Source organism: Zingiber officinale, chromosome 6A (genome assembly GCF_018446385.1).
Source record: "Zingiber officinale cultivar Zhangliang chromosome 6A, Zo_v1.1, whole genome shotgun sequence".
Taxonomy (NCBI): Eukaryota; Viridiplantae; Streptophyta; class Magnoliopsida; order Zingiberales; family Zingiberaceae; genus Zingiber; species Zingiber officinale.
In genome coordinates, this window is record NC_055997.1 from 62,171,508 (window position 1) to 62,189,410 (window position 17,903).

The window sequence follows — 17,903 nt, forward strand, 5'->3', positions numbered from 1 at the left end:
GATAATTTAAATATTTAGTGTCATATTTTATTAATTTAGATTTCTATTAAAAAATTTATTTTTATGAAAGGATTTCTTTTCTTTCTATATAATATAGGAAATGACTTTTATATATTGAGATTTTTTTCCTTTTTTTTTTGGCAAATCTTCTCTTTATTTTCTCCATGTTACGTTCTTCACTTATATTCTCCTCAATTCTACCTTCTCATCAGTCCGTAGGATAATTACTGTCCTTCCCTCTAGTATTATGACATTATAAGCTTATTCAATTAATTTTTAAAAGAAATAATTAAGATTATTCAATTCAATTTCTAAATAAAAAAAAGTTGTTTGAATAATATTACTTGGAGATGATCTTAGAAAAAAGAGAACATGCATGTATTAGAAAATATTAAATATAATAATTAATTTAGAAACCTATAGTTAATTTTATCTATTACAAACAACAAATCAACCTCTTTGTATTTATCAAATTAAACATATCACATATTTAATATCAGCAACAATAATTAAAGTTTTTTATATACCAATTTTTTTAAAAAATAATTTTTTAAAATTTAAATAGGCATTACCTACTCGATATAGATGGCTACGAGGAACACTTAGTTCTAATATTATTTGACGAATGTTGTAACTGCTTAAATCTAGTGATATTTTGCATTTAAAATATTTAGGGAGTAAATAAATTAAATTTAATTTACAAAAATCATAATATAAACAATTTAATATCCTTACGTGCTTTAAAAAAATTATCATCGTATATTTAATATTGTAAATGCATTTTATTGGAGCAAATAGTGATAATATTCATCTGAGATAGTTTAGTATATCGTCTAGTTAGGTATAGATAGATAAATTATAGAAAGTATTTTATCCTATCACAATGATTCTTTGTATGAAAAAATTAGACATCTAATAAGGTATTTTTTATTAGTTGAAAATTGATCTTAAAATTTATTAAAATAACCACACGCATATATATATCAAGTTTTATTATGTCAATCTGTCATTTGCATTATGTTAATTTTTTTTCTCGAGTCTAATGGTATTTTATGAATATAATATTTTCATGTTCAAACTATCTTAAGGAGGAGATATATCATAATAATCACTATCGAAGATTCTAATAAAAACAAGTGATCACATAAATATTTGAACGATTAACTTCTTTGCTCCTTCATGACAAAACAATAACTTAAATACTTGATTAATTAAATAGTTCTCACACATTTCTCTTAAAAAAAAAAAACCCTCACACAGGCATCCCGACAATTATTAACAAATGGTTCTAATATTATAAATTCTTAAAAAGACATTTATGAAAAAGGTACCAACTTAAATAATTAATTAAATAGCTCTCCCACATGCGTCACACTAATGTTTAACAAATGATTATGATATCATATGCATAGAAAAAACATTTAGAAAAATATTTCATTAATTAAAGTTAGGGCTCCAAAGGACTTCATTCCTGTAGAAGGAACAATTTGATTAATTAAAGTTAGGGCTTCAAAGGACTTCATTCCTGTAGAAGGAACAACCCATTTAATGTTTATTTATCATAATAAAGAAAGTGCTTATCTTCATCTCAAACATCTCTCACAGTTTATCTCTAGATTATATAAAGACAAGTAAATCACATGATCAATTTATAGCCGACCGTCAAATAGTTAACGAATGGGAGGAATTTTTTTTCCAAGGACATATATCAATAAAAAATGGATCTTTGTCTCATTATAGTAAATCTATAACCCTATAATCAACTGGACACCGTATAGATTATTTAATATTTATTTATGTGAATATGGATCATGCATTATAACCATAGCCATTGATCATTTTTATTATGCCGTTTTCATATAAATGTATCATTAACTCAATCCGGCCAGTTTATTATGTCATTTGCTGTGTCCAATCCGTCTATATATGAAATATAATATTTTTTATATGGGTAAATCGTCAAAGAATTTAACTTATAAAGCAATTAATTAATTAATTAAATAGCTCTTGCACCAGCTTTAAAAAATTTTCCACGTGCATTAAGTAAGCTTATAAATAGCAAGAGAAAGCTATGCATCAGCCACAAACCTCTTGATCAGTTGATCTTCCTAAGTTTCTAATTAAGATGGAGAAGCAATCAACCACCCCGGTTACTAGCAATGTAGATATAGTAATTCGTAAAACATCAAAATATCATCCGACTATTTGGGGCGATTATTTCATCCACCACACTACTTCTCCTGCTCTCACAGAGGTATTTTATTAACTTCTCTCCACATTTAATCATTATTTCTCACTCAAATTTTTTCATTAATAAACACCTATTCATAAAATATATAATCGTCTTAAAGGAAATTGAAAAGCATTGAATTATTTGTTTTAGTTATTTAAAGGTAATATATATAGTTGTTGAATTTCATGTTTCATGTTTCATGATGTAGGTGTCGGTTAGAGCGGAAGAGCTAAAGGAGCAAATAAAGAACTTGTTTCGAGAAACCAGTGACATATTGCAAATTATGAATTTGATTGATGCAATTCAGTTGCTCGGATTGGATTATCACTTTGAGAAAGAAATAGATGCGGCGCTGAGTTTAATTTCTAAGCATGATGCTAAGAACTATGAACTTTATGAAACTTCTCTATGGTTTCGATTACTTAGGCAACATGGTTTCTATGTGCCTCCAGGTAGTTAACAATATAAATAAACAAAAATTATTACACTATATGTATATATATATATATATTATCCTAATACAAGCTCATGAAAAAAAACTAATCAAATAGTTTGGTCTATATTACAATGTACTATTTGATTTGTTGTGAGATAATTATTAGTATTTTCTCACTATTGTAGATGTTTTTAACAAGTTCAAGGATGAGGAAGGAAACTTCATGTCAACCTTGAATGAAGATGTGAAGGGATTATTAAGCTTATACAATGCAGCTTACCTTAGGATACACGGGGAGTATATACTTGATGAAGCCATATTGTTTACAAAGAATAAACTTGTGTCATTGTTGGACGAACTTAAACAGCCTTTAGTGATATTGGTGTCTCTTTTCCTTGAAACACCACTATGCCGGAGAAATAAACGGCTCTTGGCAAGAAAATATATCCCTATTTATCAAGAGGAGGAAAGGAGAAATGATGCAATATTAGAGTTTGCAAAGTTGGATTTTAATCTACTACAATCTCTTCATCAAGAGGAACTAAAGGAAATGTCAATGTAAGTACATTGAAGTTTCTTTTATAAAGAAATATTAGAGTACTTAAATCTTTTTACATGAATTAATTGTGTGAGTGACAAAGAAGTTGAATAAATGATTTCAAACTCACATATTATAGTAATTCACATGATTTATTTGTCTAAATAAATGTTTTATTGTGGTTTAAACTAATTGCCTTATCTATCTTTTGAAGATGGTGGAACGATCTAGCACTTGCTAAATCACTAAACTTTGCCCGTGATCGAATTGTGGAATGTTATTATTGGATGCATACTGTGCACTTTGAGCCTCACTATTCTCGTGCAAGATTAATTTGTACCAAGGTTATTTCATTCTTGTCACTTTTGGATGACATATATGATAATTATAGCACACTGCAAGAGAGCCAATTATTAACTGAGGCAATTCAAAGGTACCTATTGTATTCATTACTTTGCTACATTTCTATTTTGCTTAATATCGCAATTAGTTGAGTAGTCTACATAGATGATAAAGAATCATAGAAAAAATAAATTAAACGCAAAATCAACAAAAAACTGAAAGTTATAAAATGATAAATTACTGATCTAATTATAAAAGAATAATTAAAAACATAAGAAAAGGAAAAAAAATTATGAGCTAAATATTGTAAGTTATTATAACAAATAGCAAAATGCATTCTTGATATTCCTTTAAAATAAAAAACAATGAAGACTACTTCTGATTAAAAAAACACATTAGCACCTACTTTATTTCTCAATTAAAGGAGATATGAACACATCTTCTGTCTTGTCAAAACAACTTTAAAATACCTGTAAGTCAACTAATATTTTGATCATTATCTAAAGTTTAGATATCAACAACAAACATGTAACAATATAACATCAAATAAGTATATAGTTATTATTTCTAATTTATTTCAAACTAATTTTGATATTCTTTATAAAGCTTTAAGATATCATCACAATATAGTTAGTCAATTATGCAATGTTAAGTTTGCTCATTTCAGGTGGGAACCTCAAGCCATTGATGAAGTACCAGAATACTTAAAGGATTTCTATCTCAAGTTACTAAGGACTTTCAAGGAATTCGAAAATGAACTAGAAAGTGATGAGAAATACCGCATATCATTTCTCCAAGATGAGGTATATTTAAGTACATTGTAAAAATGATTAATGTCTCTTTTAACTTGTCAAATATAAACTAATTAAGTTTATCATTTCCTTTTATATAGATAAAAGCTTTATCAAGGTCTTACTTTATAGAAGCCAAATGGGGCATTGAAAAATATGTGCCCCCACTAGAGGAGCATCTAAGTAACTCACTAGTCACCGCTGCATATCGTTTCCTTATATGTGCATCATATGTAGGCATGGATCAGGTGGCATCAAAGGAGATATTTGAGTGGGTTGCTAGCTTCCCCAAAATCATTAAAGCCAGCTCTATGATTGGTAGACTCATGGATGATGTAACTTCACATGAGGTGATTATTCAGATAATTAATTTATTTGGTAGATGTTCATATATATATATATATATATATATATGTGATTTTCTTTTGGAATTTTGCAGCTTGAGCAACAAAGAGGACATGCAGCTTCAACTGTAGAATGTTATATGAAAGAGTTTGCCACAGATAAAAAAGAGGCTTATAAGAATCTTATGGAGATGGTGGAGGATGCATGGAAGGATCACAACAAAGAATGCCTCAATCCAATACAAGTACCTCGACTTTTAATTGAAAAAATAGTAAACTTTTCAAGAGTAATAGAGGAATTTTACAAGTACATTGACACATACACCTATTCCAAAACTACAACGAAAGATAATGTCAATATATTGTTGGTTGAATCTGTTCTTATTTAAGAGCGTCACACCCTACAAATCCTAGCCAGTGACGATAATCAGAGGCCGGACCAATCACAATTTAAGGCCATTTAATCTACATTTGAATAAAGTGAAAATCGAGTTTGGATGATTTATAGTATGTTATTGAAGTACTGGAATGCCTTAAGTATAAGGCTTATATTGTAACATGCATGTAACATTGTATTAAATAAAATAATTAAGTGCTTGATTATCATAGTCTATAATCATTTTATTTTATTGTCAATCTAAAAATCAAGAATTATTTAGAGAGCTAGACTTAAATTTATGTAGTATTTATATATCGTTCAGTTGATATAATTTGTATATTTTGGTTTGGAAATGGAAGAATTGAGAGTAAAAAAAAAAGAGAAGTTATTTGTGACCAAATAACTTTGGAAAATGATAGAAATTAAATCTAATTTTATTGAATGACAATAAGGTATTTGGTTTTCTAAAATGTCCTTCTTGATATCCTTACAAATCAATATAAAGCTCAATCATCATGCTCTAGGTTAATTTTTAAAATTCACACGACTTAAGATATACCAATTTTTTAAGGTTTTTGGAATTTATCATTATGACTTTCAAAGTTATTCATCATTCATAAAATATTTCTATATTAAATTCACAATCCAAATGCTTGAGGTTAAATTTTAAAATTGATTTTGCATAATTAGAGATTAATTAATCTACAATTCTTGAGAAAGGCTTTGTCCTATTCAACATAAGCATAAGCCAATTTGTGCTCATAGTCCGTTAATTAATAAACTAAATGTAAAAAATAATTTAAGAACCAAGAACTTTATAAATAAAATAAAATTTTAAGAATTTGAGATTTTTAAAAAGGATTAGATTAATTTGACCAAAATACATTTAAATTAGCTATTATTTTAAAAGTTTTAAAAGGTATTTTAGTGAAATTATAAAGGTTGTAATCATTTGAAAAGTGGGTTGATTTGTTTGGATTGTACTTATGACCATGTGTGCATGCTAGGCATGACCATGTGCCATGCTCAGTGCAACTAATGTTAGGATCTTAGATGGCTAGAGAGGGGGTGAATAGCCTCTTAAAAATTTATACACAAATTTTTACAAAGAAACTTGTTAGCACAGCGGAATTAGGAAACTAAAACAAGGAGGAAACAAGCACACTAACACACGGATTTACGAGGTTCGGGGATAACTTGCCCCTACTCCTCGGCGTGTCCGTAAGGTGGACGACCCCTTGATCTTCGGTAGATCGCACCCCGGATAAATTCCGGCTAAAGATCCTCCTTCTCGGTGGAGTAACCTCTCCACAAAGTCTCAAGAAATATATATGTTAAAGCACAAGACTTACAGAGCTCGGTGGCAAAGAAGAATGAACTAACGCTTACAACCACGCGAGGATCAGTGGAAACAGAGAACTCACATATAGCAGTATCTCACCCGAGAGCTCAAGAACTTAGCACACCTCAACGATCAACAGAACGTTTTGTTTTCTCTTTTCACTTTCTTGCTTCCTTTCTTGTTCTTTCCTCTCGCTTTTTACTGCTTCTTAAGCCCCTGTTCTCTGCTGTCACGGATCGTGGTCAAACTGCATAGAATCATCGCTGCAGCCAATCCCTCTTCCTCCTTACCTGGTTCTCTGAACTCACACCAATGAAATCACAGTCTTCACTGGTGTCTTCTGAGCTCGAACCAATCATCAGGAGTCAAGCGGATCGCAGCCAGATCACACCAGTAGCCGTTGATGCTTCAAATGCACCATGCGCCGCGAATCACAGCAGAAAGGCCATTTGTCGTATTCCTCTTATGGACTTAATTTGAAATTAGGCTTGGAATGATACCTGTGATCCTGCAAACTCAAAAGCTAACAGCACAGAGGGTTATATCACATGAATCAGGCAGATCAAATGCAGTGGAGGAATCGCAAAAACAGCGAACAATTGTGTGTGGATCGGTCACCAGACCGATCCATGGACCGATCAGGACATATCCCGATCGGTTCCGAACCTTGTCCGATCGGTCGTGAGGCCGATCGGTCAGTGGATCGGTCTCCACGGCCGATCACTTCTTCTCTTCGCAATACCATCTCCGATCGGTCTCCAAGACCGATCATATTGCACCTCGAGTCGAGTGTTTCTGATCGGTCTGACCGATCGATTACCGAGCATCGGTGTTTCTGATCGGCTGCATCGATTACATGTGCTGCGAGTGTTTCCGATCGGTCACCGCACCGATCCATGGAAACTTAGTTTCCTGGATCGATCGCCACCGATCCACCGCCTTATGTATCCTGGATCGGTCCGCACCGATCTAATGTACCATGGAATGCCCACTTAGGTCCCTCTCGACCTAATCCGGAGAACAAACTACCGAGCCCTCTCCGACTTCGTCCGGTCCAAAGAACGAGCTCACGAGCCCTCTCGACCTAGTCGGAGAACGAGCTACCGAGCCCTCTCCGACTTCGTCGAGCGAGCCACGAGCCCTCTCGACCTAATCCGGAAAGCGAGCTGGCCCTCTCGGCCGTCTGAGAGCGAGCTCCGGCCCTCTCTGATCTAGTCCGGAGAACGAGCGACTTCGCGTGCCAAGTTTCCAACTTGGACTTTTCCTTCCACTTGATCAACCTTGATCATTAATCAAACCGAGTTTAATTAACATCGATACAAACTTAAATCCGTGTCAAAACAACAGCCAGGTCAGACTGTATCAACAATCTCCCCCGTTTTGTTGTTTGACAACACGATTTAAGTTTAGATCAGAAATGTTCTTATTTTCATAATTTTAGGGGAATCAAGATCCTCCCCCTAAGATGGATACACCACTAAGTTAATAACGGGAATCAAGATCCTTCCCGTTATCTTTTCCCTTAAAATCAAGCCTTCATACATCTCTAAACTTAGGTATCCTCTCCCCCTTTGTCAAACACCGAAAAGGTGCAAATGAGGTGACAAAACTCAAAAGGCTCCCCCTTAACCCATACTGTCCTTTCTTAATGCACCTAGAGTTCCCTCTAAGTGTATTATATGACAGTAAGAAAGAGATAAGATACAATCAAGCCATGGCATAGGAACAGCATATTAATATGAACTGAAGCATAAGGAAAAGCAAGAAATAGACAAATGAATAGCAAAAATATATGAGTAGCAAAAGTATCCAGGTCAGACAAAGATATCCAACAAATAGCATCCAAAACACAGACAGGCAAAGTGACACACAGAATGTATCAATCAATATCCTCAACACGAGGATCATCATCATCTGCGGGAGGCACGTAACCCTGAGGCGGCATGCTGGAGCTCGAAGGTGGATGACCCGAGAAATGCTGCGGAGGTGGGTAGTTGGCCATCCAGCCCAGAAGCAGCTGCTGCATCACCAACTGCTGACTGCAGCAGACAGCAGCTCATCGTGCTGATCGAAGCGGCTCTCTAGCTCAGTGATCTGCCAGCGCAGATTAGGATCGGCCTCATCAGCAGCAGGAGGAAGAGCAACAACCTGTCGAGGAAGTGCCCGTGGTAACTCTCCCAGACCTCTCCCATCCTTCCACCGAACAGCCCCATTCTGTCCCATGATACCGGACTTGGAAAATGCCCGTTTCCCAAGTCGGCAATCCTGTCTGACCATCTTCACTATCCTACCCTTAGACACATCTATCAGAAGGGTCTCGAGCCAATCTATAATTATATGCCCATAAGTCATATAAATAGTGGAGCTGCTAGGCTGAGAATATGAGATGATCGAAGAATAGATGCTCGACATGATATCAAAATCGAGACGCCGACACAAAACATAAAGCATCAGGCAGTGGTATGGTTGGATCTCTGCTAGAGGTTTGGATGTGATTGGAAGAAGACAGTTTGTGACTATCTTAAAAAGAATATAGTCAGGAGGAGATAGTCTCAGAGCCGCAAAAGTAGGAAACTCGACATCCAACTCATCCAGTCCATCCGGTCTAAGGTGTCCAAAGAAATACTCATAGATAGCGTCAGGTGATACATCAAGTGGAGGAGGTAATGGGTCTGGTAAATCAGGAAAAATGAGAAAAGGATCTCCTAAACACATTCGGCAACCTAGATACCCAAAGAATTCTACGATGGAGAAATCGATAGTTCTCTTAGCAACTCTGGTTCTATAAGCACCATCACTGGCCTGATGAAGATTGTTGTAGAATTCAGATACTAGGTCATAGTTGATGTCCCTTTCTAGGTAGATTAACGAGTCAAGTTTATAATAAGCCAGGGTTTCGGATACAGAGGGACAAAACTCATCCATGTACTTTCGATCCATAGATCGACATGGGAGTAGCTTGAATGTCTTCTGTTGAAACGCTTGTTCAAACTATCGGTTCGGGAATCTCGAAGAAGAAGAAGGTTGAGGTCGGGAGGGTGCCTGGGACTTGGATTTCTCAGCAGAGGACTTAGAAGTACCCTCACCGGATGATTTCTTCCTAAATAGGTCAAAAATGGGACATGGTCGGGGCAAATGGGAGTCCACGGGAGCCACAGAGTCAAGAACCGAGACAACACACAGAGATACACTGTGAAAAGAAACTAAAATGCCAAAAATGAACAGATTTCGGGGAGAAAGGAAGTTACCTAGGCGCCATTTGAGGCTTTCGGAGAAGATGGAGAGAAGAGTCGGGACTGAGGAGTGGTTCGGCTAGGGTTTTCGGCGTGAAATGAGAGGACGAAGGATTGGGGGAAGTTAAAGAGGGTGATAAGATCGGACGGCTGTCCGAACAGGAGAAATCCTGACCGATCAGGGAACGTCCTGATCGGTCCCCGGACCGATCAGAGGTCGATCAGATCGAACAGAGAGGTGGAACTCTCCTGATCGGTCGTAGAGACCGATCAGATATCATCCTGATCGGTCGTAGAGACCAATCAGATATCATCCTGATCGGTCCCTGGACCGATCAGTGTCTGATAATCAATGATTTCAGTCTCTGAAATTCTTATCGAAGGCTCTGAAACTTGGTTCAACAACTTCCAAGTTCAGAACCTAGGATCTGAAGAGCCCACAGATTATATTCAGTGATACCAATGAATATTTCCTAGTGATGAGCACTAATGATTTGGAATTATTTAGGGCTCGAAAGTTTCAGACACTTCATAACAGATGTGTTGAATCTCAAAGTTTCAAAACCAGAGAAGTTTGTTTTGTTTGTTTGCTGAAACTATGATCTATAGTGAACCAAGGTAATAAATCTGACTCAGGCTATCGGTTCAAAATATATCCTTGCTATGAGTAGTTACAAGTTTGTCAAAATATGTCAAAATTTCTTCACCAACTTGTCCTATTTTCAATCAAAATCAGGAAGGTATCAATCAAGGGTATCAATCAACACATCAACAAGGTTAGATGATTTCTAGACACAGGTCCAACCAAGATTCCTTGGTTGGAATATATGAGTAAGATCTAGGAGCCAAATACACATGAATTATGTAATGACCTTCCCCATACTCAATTTATGTCTCTTCAACCTAATTATTCAAGGGATGCATGATACATTTTGAATAATTTGGTTGATCCTAGAATCTCACCCCATATTTATCAAACAAAAACAATTTGTTAAACCTTATAGTTTGTGTGAGATGTCCCCAAGTTGCCCAAATTAATTTCCCAATTTCTCTTGTAGTTTTAGTTGTCCTTATTGATCATGATGAAATCCTAATGGCCTATTGAGCCAAACACATCCCCAATTCTCTCCTTAAATGACTAAATTCATTTTTCGGAAGGGGTTTGGTGAAAATGTCGGCTAAGTTTGACTTTGACTCAACATATGTGAGTGCAATGTCTCCCCTAGCTACGTGATCTCTAATGAAGTGATGACGCACTTCAATGTGTTTGGTCCTTGAATGATGGACTGGATTTTTCGTTAGGTTTATTGTGTTAATGTTGTCACACAACACTTGCACTCCTTTATATGAAAATCCATAATCTTCTAGAGTGTGAATCATCCACAACAATTGTGATACACTCTCTCCCATGACAATGTATTCAGCCTCGGTCGTGGAGAGAGCAACACAATGTTGCTTCCGACTTGACCAACTAATCAACGATGAACCTAAAAATTGGCAACCCCCACTAGTGCTTTTCCTATCCAATTTGCATCCAGCATAATCAGAATCGGTATAGCCTATAAAATCAAAAGACTCCGTACGAGGGTACCACAGTCCTACTCTAATTGTGCCCTTGAGATATCTTAGAATTCTCTTAACTGCAGTTAAATGAGATTCCTTGGCACAAACTTGATATCTAGCGCACATGCCCACAGCAAAAAGTATGTCCGGTCGACTAGCTGTGAGATATAGAAGACTACCGATCATGCTTCTATATTGCGTTAGATCAACTGGTTTCCCACTCTCATCATTGTCAAGACGAGTGTTTGTCACCATTGGAGTGGATACTTCCTTAGAGTCACTCATTTTGAATTTTTTGAGCATCTCTTGAGTGTATTTCATCTGATGGACATAAATTCCATCTCGAGTTTGTTTGATTTCAAGTCCAAGGAAGAATGTCAATTCTCCTACTAGACTCATCTCAAACTCACTCTCCATGTGAGTGATAAATTCATTCACATAGCCCTTGTTATTTGAGCCACAAATTATGTCATCGACATACACTTGGGCTACAAAAATGTTTTCACCATCTCTACGTAGAAATAGTGTTGGGTCTATTTGGCCTCTTACAAAACCCTTTTCTAGTAAATATGTTGACAACCTTTCGTACCAAGCTCGTGGTGCTTGTTTAAGCCCATAAAGTGCTTTCTTGAGCTTGTACACGTGGTTTGGAGCTTCGATATTCACAAACCCCGGTGGTTGTTCAACATAGACTTCTTCTTTAATAAAGCCATTTAAGAAGGCAGATGTAACATCCATTTGATAGAGCTTGAAACCTCTATGTGCAGCAAAAGCTAGCATCAAACGAATGGACTCTAATCGGGCCACGGGAGCATAAGTCTCATCATAATCGAGACCTTCGACTTGACTATAGCCCTTGGCTACAAGTCTTGCCTTGTTTCTTACAACTTCTCCCTTTTGATTTAACTTATTTTTGAAGACCCATTTAGTTCCAATAATGGTGGTCTTCTTAGGTCTAGGAACTAAGTCTCACACTTGGCTCCTTTCAAATTGACCTAACTCATCTTGCATAGCTATGATCCAATCAGGATCGCGCAATGCCTCATCAACTAATTTTGGTTCAATCTCTGAAATCAATGCGACTTCATTAGACTCATTTCTAAAGAATGACCTAGTCCTAACCCCTTGTTGGATGTCTCCCACAATTTGGTCTTGGGGATGACTAGTGGCTATCCTAGATTATCTTGGTGTTGGTGGTGCCTCATGAATGGTCTCACTAGGCACAGGCAAGGACTCAATATCAGGCAAAGGATCAGATTGAGTTCTTGGTTGCCTTTGCTCATCATCATCAGAGTCAACTTCGACTCTTTCTATGTTTCGATCATTCAAACTTAGCCTTCTAAGTTCAAATTGAATTTCTCCTACATCCCTTGATTGATCATTTAAGTTAGGGATTTCTTCAAAAGCTACATCAGAGGACTCTTCAATCAATTTAGTCCTATTGTTGTAGACTCGATAGGCTTTGCTGGTGAGCGAGTACCCGACCAGTATCCCTTCATCAGCCTTGGCCGAAAATTTTCCAAGATGGTCCTTGGTGTTCAAAATAAACACCTTACAACCAAACACCCTAAGATGTTTAATTGTAGGGGGTTTTCCAAACCAAAGTTCATGGGGAGTCTTTCCTAAAAACCTATGTATCAGGATTCGGTTTTGCACATAGCAAGCTGTATTTACAGCTTCAGCCCATAAGTAACTCGGTAGTGAGTACTCATTGAGCATACTTCGTGCAACCTCTTGTAAGACTCGGTTCTTTCTCTCCACAACCCCATTTTGCTGTGGGGTCCTTGGAGTAGAGAACTCATGCCTATATCCCTTTTCTTGACAGAATTCTAAAAATCTATGATTTTGAAATTCCCCACCATGATCACTTCTAATGGTTTTAATTGTTGTTGATTTTTCATTTTCAGTTCTTCTACAAAAGGAAATAAAAATATCTATGGTTTGATCCTTAGTTTTCAAAAAGAAGGTCCATGTATACCTAGTAAAGTCATCAATAATCACTAAACAGTATCTACTTCCATTAAATGAAATAACACTACTGCAATCAAACAAATCCATATGTAATAAGTCTAAGGCAGTAGTTGTACTTACAACGCTTTTACCTTTATGAGGCTCTTTAGTTTGCTTACCCTTCTGACATGCATCACACAATTTGGTCTTTTGGTACTTGATGCTTCGTAAGCCTCGCACTAACCCTTTGTTGACCAGCTTCCGGATATTCTTCATGTTCACATGAGCCAACCTCCTATGCCAAAGCCACGATTCTTCTTCTTTTGACATGAAACACTTAGCAAGAGCATTAGTAGCACTTTTAAAAGAAACTTGATAAATGTTATCTACCCTTGTGCCTACTAGTACCGTGTAAAGTGTGTCAATGTTTTTGACTAGACATTGACTCGAATGAAACTCAATTGTGTAACCCGTATCACACAATTGACTGACACTTAGGAGATTAAAAGTCATCCCCTTGACTAGAAGGACATTCTTGATTTGGAGATATTCGGATATATGAATGTCTCCAACCCTTATAACCTTAAGGCTACCATTATTATCAAAGGACACATTACCTCTATTTTTATTTTGAATGGTAGAAAATAGTGATTTGTCCCCGGTCATGTGCTTGGAGCATCCACTATCAACAAACCAAGTTGATAGACGCTCCCCCTTTACCAATGCCTACAAGACACGAAAGATAGATGTTTTAGGTACCCAAATCTTGGGACCTAATGCATCTACAATGAAAGACTTAGGCACCCATGCCTTTGTTACCTTCTTCCTAGTCTCATGAACCCTAGAAACATGCGATCTATGAAATTGGGTTCTTGACACTAAAGAAATAAAGCTAGACTCCTTAGGTTGGTATCCTAATCCAGCCTTGTTGTAGACCGCCCTTTGGGCATTTAGAATCATGTCTAGGGTCTTAGAGCTAGTTGAGAATTTTTCAAGCATTTTCTTGAGTTTCTCAACCTCACCCTTCAAGGCCTTGTTCTCATCCTCAAGGACCTCTAGATGTAGGTCATCAACCTCATCTTCCCTAAGGGCCCTCAAGTTTTCTACTTCTTCTTTTAATGATTTATTTTCTGTTTTTGATTTTTTAAGCAAGGTAGACAAATGTGTAATAGTCTTATAGCATTTTTCTAAGTGAGAAGAGGTTACCTCTTCATCATCCGAAGATGATGAAGCCGCGGCTAAAGTGCTTGAGTCATCACTCTCGGACTCAGACTCCTCCATTGCCATGAGTGCCAATTGCCGAGTACTCTTCTCCTTCTTCTCTTCCTCCTCCGATGAGCTTGAGGAAGATTCATCCCAAGTGGCCTTGAGAGCTTTCTTCTTCTTGGCTCTTTCCTCCTTCTTTTTGGCCCGTTCCTCCTTCTTGAGTTTTGGACACTCACTCCGGTAGTGGCCTTTCTTGCTACACTCATAACATGTAACATTAGTCTTATCAATATTTTGATCATTAGGTTTACCTTTTCCTTTGTATCTTCGGCTTCTTTTCATAATTCTCCTCACGAAATTGGCCATCTCACTTGATGATGATCCGCCTTCATCATCAGACTCGGAGGAGGATGTAGATGAAGAAATCTCTTTCTCCTTCTTCTTTTCCCTCTTTCTTCTTCCATCCTTGTTCTTTGGTCCTGCAACTAAGGCAATACCTTTCTCTCTTTGACCTTTGTTAGCAAGTTCATGAAGTTCCATTTCACAAAAGAATTCGTCTAATTTAACAATGGAAAGATCCTTGGAAACCTTGTAGGCATCTACCATAGATGACCACAAGGCATTCCTTGGAAAGGCTTTAAGAGCATACCTTACTAGATCGCAATTCTCCACGCGTTCATCTACGGAATGTAGACCATTGATGATTTCCTTGAACCTCCCATGTAGTTCACTTACCGTTTCGTTTTCCTTCATGGTGAGATTTTGTAGTTAATTCAAGAATAGGTCCCTCTTGGCTATCCGAGAATCTCGAGTTCCTTCTTGGAGCTCGATAAGCTTGTTCCATAAATCTTTTGCACTCGAGAATGGACCTACCTTGACAAGTTGGTCCTTGGCAATCCCACATTGTAAGGTGACTACCGCCTTGGCATCGGCTTGCCCTTTACGAGTTTGTTCGGTAGACCACCTTGATGAATCGAGTTCCTTACCTTCTTCGTCCTTCGGTGGTGTGAATCCTTTCTTGACCGAGAACCACATGGAGATATCAGTCTTGAGGTAATACTCCATGCGGCTCTTCCAATACTAAAAATCTGCTCCATCGAAGAAGGGTGGTCTGTTGGTGCTGAATCCTTCCTTCATGGCCATCTTCTTGCTCCTTAGGATGTTAGTCCAGATGAAGAGCACCAGGCTCTGATACCACTTGTTAGGATCTTAGATGGCTAGAGGGGGGGTGAATTGCCTCTTAAAAACTTAGACACAAATTTCTACAAAGAAACATGTTAGCACAGCGGAATTAGGAAACTAAAACAAGGAGGAAACAAGCACACTAACACACGGATTTACGAGGTTCGGGGATAACTTGCCCCTACTCCTCGGCGTGTCCGTAAGGTGGACGACCCCTTGATCTTCGGTAGATCGCACCCCGGAAAAATTCCGGCTAAAGATCCTCCTTCTCGATGGAGTTACCTCTCCACAAAGTCTCAAGAAATATATATGTTAAAGCACAAGACTTACAGAGCTCGGTGGCAAAGAAGAATGAACTAACGCTTACAACCACGCGAGGATCAGTGGAAACAGAGAACTCACAGATAGCAGTATCTCACCCGAGAGCTCAAGAACTTAGCACACCTCAACGATCAACAGAACGTTTTGTTTTCTCTTTTCACTTTCTTGCTTTCTTTCTTGTTCTTTCCTCTCGCTTTTTACTACTTCTTAAGCCCCTGTTCTCTGCTGTCACGGATCGTGGTCAAACTGCACAGAATCATCGTTGCAGCCAATCCCTCTTTCTCCTTACCTGGTTCTCTGAACTCACACCAATGAAATCACAGTCTTCACTGGTGTCTTCTGAGCTCGAACCAATCACCAGGAGTCAAGCGGATCGCAGCCAGATCACACCAGTAGCCATTGATGCTTCAAATGCACCATGCGCCGCGAATCACAGCAGAAAGGCCATTTGTCGTATTCCTCTTATGGACTTAATTTGAAATTAGGCTTGGAATGATACCTGTGATCCTGCAAACTCAAAAGCTAACAGCACAGAGGGTTATATCACATGAATCGAGCAGATCAAATGCATGGAGGAATCGCAAAAACAATAACATCAGTGTGGATCGGTCACGGACGATCGATCCATGGACCGATCAGGACATATCCCGATCGGTCGCTGCCCTGATCGGTCGTGAGACCGATCAGGATGTTGTGATCGGTCCACGGACCGATCCATCGCTGCAATCACATCCCCGATCGGTCTCCAGACCGATCAGATTACACTCGATGTGCTACTGAGTGTTTCCGATCAGTCGAGGAATCGCGATACCAACAAATCTGATTGTGTGTCGATCGGTCACCAAACCGATCCATGGAAACTAGTTTCACTGGATCGGATGCCGACCGATCCACATCTTATGTATCGATCGATCGCCGACCGATCCAATGTACCATGAAATGTCCACTTAGGTCCCTCTCTGACCTAATCCGGAGAACAAACTATCGAGCCCTCTCCGACTTCGTCCGGTCCAGAGAACGAGCTATCGAGCCCTCTTTGACTTAGTCCGGAGAACGAGCTACCGAGCCCTCTCCGACTTCGTCAGGTCCAGAGAACGAGCTACCGAGCCCTCTCTGACCTAGTCCGGGGAACGAGCTACCGAGCCCTCTCCGACTTCGTCCGGTCCAGAGAACGAGCTACCGAGCCCTCTCTGACCTAGTCCGGAGAACGAGCTACCGAGCCCTCTCGACTTCGCGTGCCAAGTTTCCAACTTGGACTTTTCCCTTCCACTTGATCAACCTTGATCATTAATCAAACCGATTTTAATTAACATCTGATTCAAACTTAAATCCATGTCAACATCAAAACAACAGCCAGGTCAGACTGTATCAACAACTAAAACATGGGAACTTATATTCCCGATTGTAGTTGGCACCTCAATTTTATTTTGATACTATGTGTAGGTTAATAAGCATGTAAGCCATGTCAATGAGGGTTCAGAATGTTAAGACACTTATAAACTAGAGGGGGCCAATAGCCTCAATCGCTTCTTTAAACTTGAGTTGCAGTGGAAACCTTAAAGTGAAGATTCACTAAAATGCTAACAGTTTCAATTTACTTGGTATCCACTTTCTTGAAGTGACTAATCTAAGGGCTCATCTCTCTCTCTCACACATCTTCATTATGAAAATTCCTTTCCCGGAGGCGGAAAAGCCTCGTACAACCAGAAAATACAACAAGAAATACAAACAATATTACAAATGAAATTGAAAATGACTTTACAACAATGAACCTTGCTTTATTTGTTCTTTTCTTGCTTTGGTTAGCCTCTTGATGCTTTGAAAGTGCAACGACACTTATTGACAAAACCTTAAGAATAAATTGCTTGAAAACATCATGAAACCCCCTTGTCTAAGGTTTCTCTCAAGTCTCCCAATTGATTGGTCTTAGTCTCAGTCGATTGTCATGTAAGATCCAACCATTCAAACTTGTAGAATGACTCTTTTCGCCCAACCAATATATTGGTGAGTCATACCAATTGATTACTGGCTTCTAATCAATTA

At 37.9% G+C, this 17,903-nt stretch overlaps 1 protein-coding gene across 1 annotated transcript; it reads left to right on the plus strand.

The window, feature by feature from the left end:
* Positions 1-2,108: 2,108 nt before the first annotated feature.
* LOC121994844 (alpha-humulene synthase-like) lies at positions 2,109-5,073 on the plus strand. The gene is made up of 7 exons (XM_042548750.1): positions 2,109-2,254; positions 2,442-2,685; positions 2,855-3,227; positions 3,422-3,640; positions 4,217-4,352; positions 4,442-4,690; positions 4,780-5,073. The coding sequence occupies exons 1-7, from the start codon at positions 2,126-2,128 to the stop codon at positions 5,071-5,073; spliced, it is 1,644 nt and encodes a 547-aa protein (XP_042404684.1). The 5' UTR covers positions 2,109-2,125.
* The last annotated feature ends 12,830 nt before the right edge of the window (positions 5,074-17,903 follow it).